Source organism: Narcine bancroftii, chromosome 7, assembly GCF_036971445.1.
Source record: "Narcine bancroftii isolate sNarBan1 chromosome 7, sNarBan1.hap1, whole genome shotgun sequence".
Lineage (NCBI taxonomy): Eukaryota > Metazoa > Chordata > Chondrichthyes > Torpediniformes > Narcinidae > Narcine > Narcine bancroftii.
The window spans coordinates 5,921,996-5,935,031 of NC_091475.1; the positions used below are offsets into that span (position 1 = coordinate 5,921,996).

The 13,036-nt window shown below is 48.5% G+C and overlaps 1 protein-coding gene across 2 annotated transcripts in view; it reads left to right on the plus strand.

Moving 5' to 3' along the window:
- The first annotated feature begins 10,133 nt into the window (after window positions 1-10,133).
- Window positions 10,134-13,036, plus strand: part of LOC138738437 (target of Nesh-SH3-like) — a 207,561-nt gene continuing 204,658 nt past the window's right edge. Inside the window, exon 1 of one of the 2 annotated variants that reach the window (XM_069888645.1) lies at window positions 10,134-10,455. In XM_069888645.1, coding sequence (XP_069744746.1) covers window positions 10,377-10,455 — 79 coding nt within the window. In that variant the 5' untranslated portion in view covers window positions 10,134-10,376. The remainder of the gene's footprint in view (window positions 10,456-13,036) is intronic. The other variant, XM_069888648.1, reaches the window with a different exon arrangement.

The window sequence follows — 13,036 nt, forward strand, 5'->3', positions numbered from 1 at the left end:
GTTTAAAATTGTGAAATTAAATGTTCTCTGAAGTAAAACATTGACCTTTGCTGAAGATGGGAGCAAATATTCAGCCAACAGAGGGAGGACCTTGGTTGGGCTTTGCTTGTAGCAGCTGTTTGAATAAAGTTGTGTGAAACAGCCATGGCGTCGCCCAAGAGGAAGATCTGGTTGATGCCACTCGCCATTGGGGTGACTCTCTTCTTATCCCTGTTTAGGAAGAGTTGCCCCAGTCAGAGGCTTCATCTGTAAACTTGGGGGTGGGGGGAGGGGGTTAATTATCTTTAATGTTATTGTTTTCTTTCGGGAGGCTCCCTGAAGGGGGAGGAACCTGCAGATGCTGCGACAGTTAAATGTTTTCAAGAGTATGACTGAAAGTAAACTAAAATACTTTAAGGTTTATACATTCATACAAGTGAAGTTTGTTCAGTGTAAGTCCAGTATAGTATTTTTACCTTTTGCCTTTTAAACTTTTTAATTCTTAACACAGGTGTATTTGTTAGGCATTGTAAGAATAAGTATCAAGCAACCGGAAAATACACTTATCTGGTATCTACCAATTCCCATAGGTGGCAGATACCAGGGGTTTTACTGGAATATATTAAGTTTATTCACATTGTACAATGTACATATGACTGAAATTCTTGCTTGCTGCAGTTGAACAGGTTCTTACAAAGAACATTTATAGTAGTGAACTAAATTAAATTAAAAGGGCCAATAAATGCATATAATAGATGAAATTCCCAGTATTCTGCCTGAAGTTAGCAGTGACCAGGCTGAAATGGGATCTATATGATGTTTGCTACCTCTTGAGACAGCTTCTCATGGAGATGCCGGCAATGGATGGGAGGTCAGACCATGCCATGGACCTGGCTATGTCCGATACCTTCTGGGCTGCATGGCACTTGCATTTGCCAAACCAGGCTCCGATGTGATTAATCAGTATATTTTTCATAGTGAACCTGTAGAGATTTGTTACAATATCCAAGGACATGCCAAATCTCCTCCGACTCCTTAGAAAGTTGGTAAGACTTCTTCACTGTTTCCTCAACGTCCTGGCTCCAGGAAATATCTTCTGAAGTATGGACTCCCGGGAACCTCCATATCCCATCAATGTGTGATCCTTTGCCTTTCCTTCCTAACAAGCTCTTTGATCTCGGTGACATTGAGAGCGAGATTAATGGTCTGGCACCATTGAACCAGTATCTCTATTTCCATAGTGGGCAGTGGTTCTCAACCTTTTTATTTCCACTCACATACCACTTTAAGCTGTCTGTAAGGAGTTTATCCGTTCTCCCCATGTCTGCAGAGGTTTCGTCCGGATGCTCTGGTTTCCTCCCACCCTTCATAATGTACAGAGAGTTGTAGGTCAATTGCGTATAATTGGGCAGCACTGGCTTGTGGGTCAAAAGGCCTGTTGTTTCTGTGCTACATGTGTAAAGTTAAAAACATAAATAAAATTTAACATTTCCAGTTATTCCATCAACAAAGGTTGTGTTGTCAGCAAAGTTGTAGATTGAGTTGGAGCTGAACCTGGCTGTGCAGTCCTGGGTAGAGTAAGAGATTAAGTATGCAGCCTTTGGGTGCTCCTGTGCTGATGGTCAGTGAGGAAGGGGTGATGTTTCTGATTGGGGTCTGCCGATGAGGAAGTCAAGGATCCAGATGTAGAGGGACAGACAGAGTTCTAGGTTCTATAGCTTGGTCATGAGTTTTGCTGGTGTGATGGTGTTGAACGGTGAGCTGTAGTCATGGATCATGTACAGCAGCGAAGTTTTAGTTTAAATGGGGATCATACTCAGTGTAGATACGTGAGCAAACAGCCTGTTCATGTGCTGTAGGGGGAGCTGCTGTTAAAATACTCCAAGACAATAACTGCAGTGTATTTTGTTGACAAGTGATGAAAGAATTGAATGTTGAGGGGATGCCCATCATTTGGGTTGATTTGATCTTGATGGTTAAAGATCAAGGTTCAGATTGATTGTCAGAGTGGATACATGATAGGGTAACATGGTTAGTGCAACGCTATTATAGTCTCTTCAATCTGAGGCGCCTGCAAGCTGACACCAAGACACAAGAGCAACTTGTCCGTGAACTACTCTTTGCAGACGATGCCGCTTTAGTTGCCCATTCAGAGCCAGCTCTTCAGCGCTTGACGTGCTGCTTTGCGGAAACTGCCAAAATGTTTGGCCTGAAAGTCAGCCTGAAGAAAACTGAGGTCCTCCATCAGCCAGCTCCCCACCATGATTACCAGCCCCCCCACATCTCCATCGGGCACACAAATCTCAAAACGGTCAACCAGTTTACCTATCTCGGCTGCACCATTTCATCGGATGCAAGGATCGACAACGAGATAGACAACAGACTCGCCAAGGCAAATAGCGCCTTTGGAAGACTACACAAAAGAGTCTGGAAAAATAACCAACTGAAAAACCTCACAAAGATTAGTGTATACAGAGCTGTTGTCATACCCACACTCCTGTTCAGCTCCGAATCATGGGTCCTCCACCGGCATCACCTACGGCTCCTAGAACGCTTCCACTAGCGTTGTCTCCGCTCCATCCTCAACATTCATTGGAGCGACTTCATCTCCAACATCGAAGTACTCGAGATGGCAGAGGCCATCGAATCCACGCTGCTGAAGATCAAACTGCGCTGGGTAGGTCACGTCTCCAGAATGGAGGACCATCGCCTTCCCAAGATCGTGTTATATGGCGAGCTCTCCACTGGCCACTGTGTCAGAGGTGCACCAAAGAAGAGGTACAAGGACTGCCTAAAGAAATCTCTTGGTGCCTGCCCCATTGACCACCGCCAGTGGGCTGATCTCGCCTCAAACTGTGCATCTTGGCGCCTCACAGTTCAGCGGGCAGCAACCTCCTTTGAAGAAGACTGCAGAGCCCACCTCACTGACAAAAGACAAAGGAGGAAAAACCCAACACCCACCCCCAACCCACCAATTTTCCCTTGCAACCGCTGCAACCGTGTCTGCCTGTCCCGCATCGGACTTGTCAGCCACAAACGAGCCTGCAGCTGACGTGGACATTACCCCTCCATAAATCTTCGTCCGCGAAGCCAAGCCAAAGAAGAAGAAGCAAGAAAGAAAAGAAGATTATAGTACCAACGAACCCGGTTTGAAACCAGCTCTGTCTGTAAAGAGTTCATACGTTCTCCTTGTGTCTGCAGGGGTTTCCTTTGGGTGCTTCGGTTTCCTCCCACCCCTCAACACATATGGGGGTTGTAGCTTAATTGGCATATTTGAATAGCACGGGCTCAAGGCCTCGTTATCAGGCTGTGTGCCTAAGTTTAAAATGACATCACATATAACCCTTGAGATTTTTTTTCCCTGCAGGCCAGACAGGATTTCTACATATCAGTGGTGCATGAGACTGTACTCAAGAAAAGATATGTATACAAAGGAGAGAAATCTAAACAAACTTACTGTGCAATGCAGAAAAAAATAAATATTCAGTAATAAATAATGTAAATAAAAGATGTGGTACACCTGTTCAGGTGTTGTTGGACCAGGACTCATGCAGGCAGATGCAAAACAATCTATCACAGTCTTGGCTTATCCCATGTGGGGTTTGGCATAGCAGGAAGTGAGCTACTCACACAAATTACTTAGCTTCTGACCTGCTCTTTCAGTCACAGTATTCATGTGGGATGGGCTCACTGGGATTTCTATTCAATGGGAATCCCTAAGTGTTGATGGTGGCAGACTTGCAATAGTAATGCCACTGAGTATCAAAGGGGATGCTTAGATTCTCTCTTCATAGAGACAAGACAGTCATTGCCTGGCATTTTTGACATATTGCTAATGTTACCTGTCACATATTGACCCATGCCTGAATGATGTCTGGAAAATAATGTGATATACATAATAGACTAATATCATATTTTTTTATTAAATTTAATGATTTGTCTTGTTTTGTTAATTCTTAAAAGCTAAAGATATTTTTAATGATGGACTGATACCTCACACATAGAAAATTGTTTCTTAATTATTACACATTAATGTTTACATTGTAGCGGTAGCTACGCTGCTACTGAAAGAACACACAACCAGATGGGTTGAACTCAGTGAGCAGAACTGATTTATTGCAGGCTGCTGGGCTGGACTTATACTCCCAGCCTGGTCCTGGCTGAGAACTGCGCTGGGGGGCGCTGACGTCACCCGGGCGTCACGTGGTCCCGCAGCGCGGGCTTCTGAGCCCTGTGTTGAGAAGATGGGGAAACCCCCGATGGCATCATTTTGGCCGACTGCCCTGCCGCATGGATTACAAGCGGGGCCAATTCACCTGCCTAGTGGTGTGCCGCCACACAGCTCCCCCCCCCGTCCCCCCCCCAGAACCAGCGCCAATGACCTTTTTAGCTGGGTGGCCTCGTTTTTTGGGCTGGGCCACAATCACTGGTTCGGTGAGGTCGAGGTGCACTGGCTTCAGTCTGTCCACAGTAAACATTTCTCACCTGCCGCCGATGTCTAGCATGAGCGTAGACCCTGAATGCTGGACAACTTTGTATGGCCCCTCGTAAGGTCTCTGCAGAGGTGCCGCGGGTGGGCCCCGCTGAATAAAATCATCCTCTGCGGAAAGCTGCTTGCTGGGGACGATGGCCGTGTCTGGGTGGTAGTGGGAGTGCGAAGGGTCCAAGCGGGCCCGGAGGTGGGGAAGCAGCTCATGCGGTGACCGCTGGGGTTTGTGAGGTATGTTGATGAACTCACCAGGAAGTGCCAGTGGTGCGCCGTAGACCAGTTCAGCTGATGACGCCTGCAGATCCTCCTTGGGCGAGGAGCGGATGCCCAGGAGCACCCAAGGCAGTTCGTCCACCCAGTCAGGACCGGTGAGGTGGGCCATAAGTGACGACTTAAGGTGGCGGTGCAGACACTTGACCAGTCCATTGGTCTGTGGGTGATAGGCCGTGATGTGGTGTAGCTCAATACCCAACCTGTTGGTGAGCTGTGCCCAGAGCGCAGAGGTAAACTGGTGAGGTGATTTGGAATTCCAAACCGGGTGACCCAACCATGCAACAGCACTTGGGAGCAGGAGTCCATGGAGGTGTTTGGCATTGGGATCGCCTCGGGCCAACGAGTGGTGCAGTCCACCACCGTGAACAGGTAACGGTTGCCCCGGGAAATGGGTAAGGGCCCGACTATGTCCACGTGAATGTGGCTGAACCATTCCCGGACGTGCTCGAACTCTTGCACGGGCACCCTGGTGTGCCTGTCTACCTTGGACATTTGGCAATGGGTGCATGTTCTGGCCCAGCCCGCGATCTGCTTCCACAGCCCGTGCCAGACAAACTGCTCTGCCACCATCCAGACCATGGACCTGATGGATGGGTGCGAAATGTCGTGGATGTGATGGAAGACTTGCCTGCGCCACTGCTGGGGAACCTCTGGCTGCAGGGTGCCCTTGGAGACATTGCACAGGGCGGTGTTTCCGCTGCTCGGAGTCGGGAGGTCTCTGAGCCACAGGCCCATGATGGCAGTCCTGAAGGCTTGCGTCTCCTCTTCAGACTTCTGGTCCCGGGCTAGCTGGTCAAAGTCGAGGCCAGGCGTCAGCGCGCAGATGGCCGGTCGCGAGAGTGCATCTGTGACCACGTTGTCCTTCCCCGCCTTGTGACAAATGTGGGTGGTAAACTCTGACACGAAGGAGAGGTGATGCTGCTGGCGGGCCGACCAGGGGTCCTTCGCCATCACGAGCGCTTAGGTTAGGGGTTTCTGGTCAGTAAAGATGGTAAAAGTCCTCCCCTCCAAGAAATAGCGGAAATGCTGCACCGCCAGGTACATGCCCAGTAACTCATGGTCAAAAGCCCCAAACTTGCGCTCTGGTGGGCGGAGAAGCCAGCTGAAGAATGCCAATGGTTTCCATTGTCTGTTCACCTGCTGCTCCGGGACGGCGCCAACGGTTGTGGCAGAGGCATCGATGGAGAGCGCCATATGCAGGTCGGTGTGTGGGTGGGTGAGCAGGGTAGCCTTTGTGAAGGTGTCCTTGGTGGCCTCGAATGCACTGCAGGCCTCTGGGGTCCAGGTGAGCATTTTGTGCTTGTCTGTGATGAGGGCGAATAGTGGCTGCATGATGTGCGCAGCTCCCGGGATGAATCAGTTGTAGAAATTGACCATACCCGAGAACTCCTGCAGCCCCTTGAGATTGTGCGGATGTGGTGATAGCGGTGACCTTCATAGCGGTGGGCTTGGCTCCCTCAGCCGTGATGGTATGGCCCAGGAACTGCATGGACTCTTTCCCAAACTGGCACTTGGCTGGGTTGATGGTGAGGCTGAAGTCGGCCAGCCACGAGAAGAGGGTGCACAGGTGGGCCTTGTGTTGCACTTGATCCCTGCTGGCAATGAGGATGTCATCCAAGTAAATGAAGATGAAATCCAGGTCCCTGCCCATTGAGTCCATGAGGCGCTGGAAGGTCTGAGTGGTGTTCTTGAGCCTGAATGGCATGCGAAGGAATTCGAACAAGCCGAAGGGGGTAATGATGGCCGTCTTGGGTATGTCCTCAGGGTGCACCGGGATTTGGTGATACCCGCACACCAGGTCAACCTTGGAGAAAACCCTCACAACAAGCAGGTTGGCCGTAAAGTCCTGGATGTGAGGGATGGGGTAACATTCAGAAACTGTTGCTTCATTGAGCCGTCGAGTCTCCGCAGGAGTGCCAGCTGCCAGAGGCTTTCGGGACCACGTGGAGCTGTCGGACCGCCAAATGATTCCCCAGCTCCAACCAATGTGAAAACTCCTCCTTTGCCACCTGGAGCTTGTCAGGCGGGAGCCGGCGTGCCTTGGCATGAACCAGTGGGCTCTGGATGGGAATGTGGTGGAACACCATGTGGCGTGGCAAGGCTGCGGAGAACTGTTGCTTGAGGAGGGTCAGAAACTCATCCAGGATTCGCTGGAACTCGTCTCTGGGCGTGCTGATCATGGCCATCTGCAGCTGCTCTGTGCGGGAGGCATCAAGGTGAATGGCCTGGAAAGTATGGGTGTCCACAGGCGCCTACCTCGAATGTCCACCAGAAGCCCATGGGCAAGGAAGAAATTGGCACCTAGGATGGTGGTCGGAAGGGATGAGACAGTGAACCTCCATGAGAACTTTCATCGGCCAATCTGGAAGTGGACTGTCTTGTTTCCATACATCCGGATCACTGTTGCATTGGCCGCACGGAGGGGAGGTCCTTGAGGTTGGTTCCTGGACTCAATGGCCGTGGCCGGGATGACGATGATCTGGGCCCCAGTGTCGACGAGGAACCACCAGCTGCTGACTGAGTCCCACAGGTAGAGGAGGCTGTGTCCTTGGCCAGCCGCCACAGCCATTAACAGTGGCCGATCTGCTCGTTTCCCTGGAACAAGCAGGGCTGATGACACTTCCAAGCCTTGGCTCCCCAGTGCTGGTGGTAGAAGCAGAGGCCTGGAGCAGATGCCATGCCCCTGGTTATGCTCTTGCTGGCCCCTGCAGGGGCCAGATGCTCTACTGCAGTGCTAGGGATGGGCTTGGCATGGCCATGCCCATGCCTCGTGACCTGCTAGACCGCCGGGACCTCTGAGAATCACTTGAGCCATAGCTCTTGGGCCTTCTGAGCGACCTTCCTCGGGTCAGTAAAGCACTCTTGGGCCAGTAATGGCCGGATGTCCTTGGGCAGATGGTCAAGGAAAATGCATTCATGTGATCACCCATGGGCGCAAGCATCTCATCCATCAGCTCCATCGGGGATCTGTCCCCCAAGGCGTCGAGATACAGCATCTGAGTGGCATGCTGGCACCTGGATAGTCCAAGAGATCTGGAGAGCACTTGCTTGATGGTCTCATATTTGTCTTTGGTGGGTGGGTGCTGAACGAGGTGCAGCACGCGTTTGGCGGTGACCTGGTCCAGGGCGAGAACCACATGGTAGAATTTGGTCGTGTCGGATGAAATCTGGCGGAGGTGAAACTGATCCTCCGCGTGGCCGAACCAAGTCTCCGGCTCCTGAACCCATAAGTCAGGCAGCTTGACGGCTATAGCACTGATCCCAGATTTGCTCATGATGGGTTCAAAGATGTTTGAACCAGTCAGGGTCACCAATTGTAGCAGTCGCTACACTGCTACTGAAAGAACACACAACCAGATGGATTGAGCTCAGTGAGCAGAACTGATTTATTGCAGGCTGCCGGGCTGGACTTGTACTCCCAGCCCGGACCTGGCTGAGAACCGCGCTGGGGCCACTGACGTCACCCGGGCGTCACGTGGTCCTCCAGCACGGTCTTCTGAGCCCTGTGCTGAGAAGAAGGGGAAACCCCCGACGGCACCATCTTGGCCTGCTGCCCCGCCACGTGGATTACAAGCGGGGCCGGTTCGCCTGCCTAGTGGTGTGCCGCCACAACATCAACTTTGTGTAGTCTAAGTGTGCAAAGACCCGATTCTTCGAAAATGAAAGTTTTCCAGATTTCCAAAAATGTATTGAGTAACAGTTTCTACACACAGTAACAGAAAGTACAGACAGTTTAACCATCGGTAGAACTGCAAATATGTCAAGAGCAAAAGAATAAGGTAAAGGAACCATACATTGCAATTTACACAAAAATATTCTTGTTGTGCATCAATTAATCATCGTTCACTTTGGGAATCCTAGAAACGTAGTCAAAGTGATCCTTAACGAAATTACCATTCCTCTAAAGTTTCAGCAAGACTTTAAATTATTTTTGGTCTTGAGGACATTTGGGGGAAAAAAGTAAGGAGAAATATGTTCAACCTCTTACCACCCAGATTTATAAATCCTCTGGGGAGATTGAGATGTGGACAAAGAATGGCAACCACTCAGCGCAAAGCTCAGTACTGATTTTTACGCTACTGTTTGGTGGAGAAATATGGACAAGGTAAAATGAACTTGCCTTTCTTTGATTAGTGCTGGGATATTTAACATCCATCTGTGGGGGTGAGTTTACACCTATTACATTGAGATGGGTTCTTCTGCAAGTCATTATGTCTAACATATTGCTGTAAAATTAGAATAAATGTATAATGACTGAAATAGAGCAATGGTCATCAACCTTCTTGTTTCCACTCACAGACCACTTTAAGCCATCCCTAGGCCATCGGGTGCTCTGTGATTAGTAAAGGATTGCTTAAGGTGGGATGTGAGTGGGAAGGGTGAAATTAATCGCAATTCTTCCGCTGAAATGTAGCAGGTTTGGGAAGGGAGGGGCGGAGTTGATCATGTCTTGGCAAATGCTGGTTCAAATTTGTGACAAGGTGTATTTTGCAACATAGATGCTTTAAATGCTGCTTGGAAACACAGTTCCTCTCAAGCTGGCGTTGCCCTACAAAATCAAAGTGATCTTGCACGTAAATGAGCTCACCCAGTGGTTCTCAATCTTTTTCTTTCCACCACTTTAAGTAATCCCTATGTTCTGTAATTAGGAAGGGATTGATTAAGGTGGGAAGGGAAGGTTGAGAATCACTGCTCTAGACCCAATGGTTACTGAACTATTTGGCTGAGAAAAATGGTCATTGGCCCATTTCCTTTGGAGGTCTGAAACCCTCCACATCACGAATCAATTAGACCTTTTTCTTTCCACTCACATCCCACTTGAAGTATTCCCTCGGCTGTCAGTGATGAGGAAGGGACGGCTTAAGGTGGGATGTGGGTGTTGAGGAAAAAGGTCGAGAACCCCGGTTTTAATGGTCCCTCATGGACTCGTGATGTGCACGGTTTCAGACCTCCAAAGGAAATGGGCCAATGACCATTTTTCTCAGCCAAATAGTTCAGTGACCAGTGGGTCCGGAGCAGGGATTCTCACCCTTCCCACCCACATCCCACCTTAAGCCATCCCTTACTCATCACAGGGCACCGAGGGCACAGGGATGACTTCAAGTGGTGTGGGAGTGAGTCGAAAGGGAAAGGTGGAGCACCAGGGCGTTGGCCGTGACAAGCTCAGCTAAGGCAACAGACGGGAAGGGCTCTCTCTCTCCAGCTGCCCTGGAGCACGCCACAGTTGCACGGTTCCTTCCCACGTCCATCCGTTCCAAGTTAGTCCGGACAGTCCATATCCAACGGGATTAAAAGAAAGCGTCCCCTTTGCGAGAAGCTCAGCTGCCCCGAGTGCTATTCCGACCGAGGCGCCCGTTCTGCGCACACTGGAGAAGCAAAAGGTGCCCATTGCCAATCAAACGATCGGGGTTCAGCAAGAACCGTGAAGCCCCCGCGGTGCTGGCGAGGGGAGCTGACTGGAGACGGCTGTTCAAAGGTTGCCAATCGCTGCCCCCAGTTTTATGTCTGCTGCGTCTGACGGCGCGGGGTCCCCTCCCACCAGGGCTGATGGTGCTTTACTTTAACCTCCACGGCTCATTGCTGATCCAGGTCTCCAGCAGAAGGCTTCGCTCCAGCTCTTTCGCTCCTCCGCGAAATGCCCGGCAGATTTATTTACGTTATCTTCGGCGGGATTGTTCTAAGCCTGGTGGATAATGCAAGGATTTTGCCAAGAGGTAAGTGGAGCAGCGCTTTCTTGAACTGCAGCTTTCATGCCTGACCCTGTTTAACATTGACTTGATGCCCTCCTCACGAAGTTCTCCGTCCTTGCTGGAGGATCACGTCTAGGCTTTGGTGGTGCCCAGTGTCCTTGTGAGAGGGGGGCTCACTCCACCTTCCATCTCCACACATACAAATAATCTCATCCTGAAGAGCTGGGAAACAAGGAGTGTGGATCCCTGTCAGATTTCCCACCTAAATTGGACCAATTCCACTCCTCCCCACCCCAGCCAACTCCACTTGGGATCAACCTGTTGACTCCACAAGGCCAATTCTAGGAATCTTATTCACAAATTTAAGAGAAGGTTGGAGGAGGAGGAGGGGGGGGGGGGGGGTTGGAGGGTTATTGGTAGGAAGTTTGAGCTAGTGGAGTTGTTCTAGTGAACCGGTGCAGACTAGAAAGGTCAACCTGGCCTGTTTCTGCTCCATAAATGGTTATATGGTTGACTTGGGACCTTGCTCCTCTCTGGGGGTTAACCAAACATTTGCAGAACTATTGTCGGGGGGGGGGGGGGGGGGGTATTTTAACCAATGACTCTAACCTGTTCTTGAACAATCAGTAGAAGTTTAATATTCATTTAACCTCGTTAAAATGGATTGCCAACTCGAGCTATTACTAATTAAGGTCAATCGTTTTAACAGCAGCTCAGTACAGATGTTTTTTTTAGATCATGCCCTGATGTATGTATTCGACCTCAAATTCTATTTTTTAAAAATAGTGAGGTTAATTACAGTGAAAACGATTATTTACATACCTTTAATGCTGTGCTCAATACATTCATTTGTAGAAATTAAGAATGATTGGATCCTGTAAATATTGGTACATGAAAAGTAAAATGAAAACTTTATACAGTCCTATTTAAATTCCAAACTATATAGAGATTGGAGTAAAATTTTGGATATTTATATTTAATGAGCATTCTTATTCAATAGGGTAGAGGAACCATACATTGCAATTTACACAAAAATATTCTTGATTCATTACACTGTTGTGCATCAATTAATCATCGTTCACTTTGGGAATCCTAGAAACGTAGTCAAAGTGATCCCTAACTAAATAACTATTCTAAAGTTTCAGCGAGACTTTAAATTATTTTTGGTCTTGAGGCCTGATCTTTTCTGAGTGGTATCTTTCATTTAGAAATTAGAATCTGAATTTCTTGTCATGAACATGTCACAAAATTCGTGGCTTTGCAGTAGAATCACAGGTGCAAATATTGCTCTAAATCATGTTTGAAAATAAATATATGAGAGGAAAAAGAAGAGAAGGTGAGGTCGTGACTGTCGTGGCAGAGGGGAAGAACCTGTCCTTGTGCCGTTCGTCTTCAGGTTCCTGGACCTCCTTCCCCTCCATAGCAGAGTGAAGAGGGCGTGGCCTGGGTGGTGAGGGTTCTTGAGGATAGAGGCTGCTTTCTTAAGGCACAGCCTCTTGTCGATGTCTTCGATGGAGTGAAGCCTGATGCCCATTAGGTGGCGCTGGCTGAGTTCACAACTCTCTGAAGTATTTTCCTGTCCTATGCACTGGCCCCTCAATACCAGGCAGTGATGAAAATGGTCAGAATGCTCTCTAGGGTACACCAGTAGAAATTTGCAAGAGATTTTGGTGACATACCAAATCTCCTCAAGTTCATCACAAAGTATAGCTGGTGGGGAGCTTGCTTCACAATTGTCCCAGCAATGGAAGCCCCAGGGCAGAGATGTTGACACACAGGAATCTGAAATTCTTAACCCTTTCCACTGCTGACCCCTCAATCAGGACTATGTTCTCCTGACTTTCTCCCCCCCCATTGAGGTCCACAATCAGCTCCTTCATTTTGCCAACACTGAGTGCAAAATTGTGGTTGTGACGCCACTCAATGAGTTGATCTATTCCCCCTCCTGTACCCTTCCTCGTTGCCCTCTGTAATTCTGCTGATGTCCATGGTGTCATCGGCAAATTTATAGATAGCATTTGAATTGTGCCTGGCCATATAGTCATGGGTGTAGAGTGAGTAGAGCAGTGGGCTAAGCACGCATCCTTGATGGTAGTATTGTGAATAAATGAGGGAATCTACCTGCTTAATGATGTCAACAATGAAACAATTATACATATAATGAAATATCAAAGCTTTACAGCCAATGGACTAACTTTTATTTTGTAATGTAATCACAACTGTCGGAAATGCAACAGTTAATCCAATCTATATTCAGCAAGCTTTGACAGGTGTAATATGGGTAGATGTCAAGAAAAACTCCAACTTCTACAACATTGTAAATCATCGATCACTAGAGTCTTTGATCAAGGCTACTGTCGAGCACCGATTCGTGTTGAATCATGGATATATGCTGTTAACTTTCGATTGTCGCACTTTGGCTACAATGAGTCACTCAAGGAGACAATAAAGATATTAAACTATTATACCAATTGTTCTGGGCTACATTTAGAAATGAAATATATATAAATGTGCTTTTATTTAAGAACACTGCAAGCAGAAGCCAAGATTTACAGGCTAGAGCGTGTTACATCTGTGGGAGGAAAGTTACAGGGGGAGGAGGTTC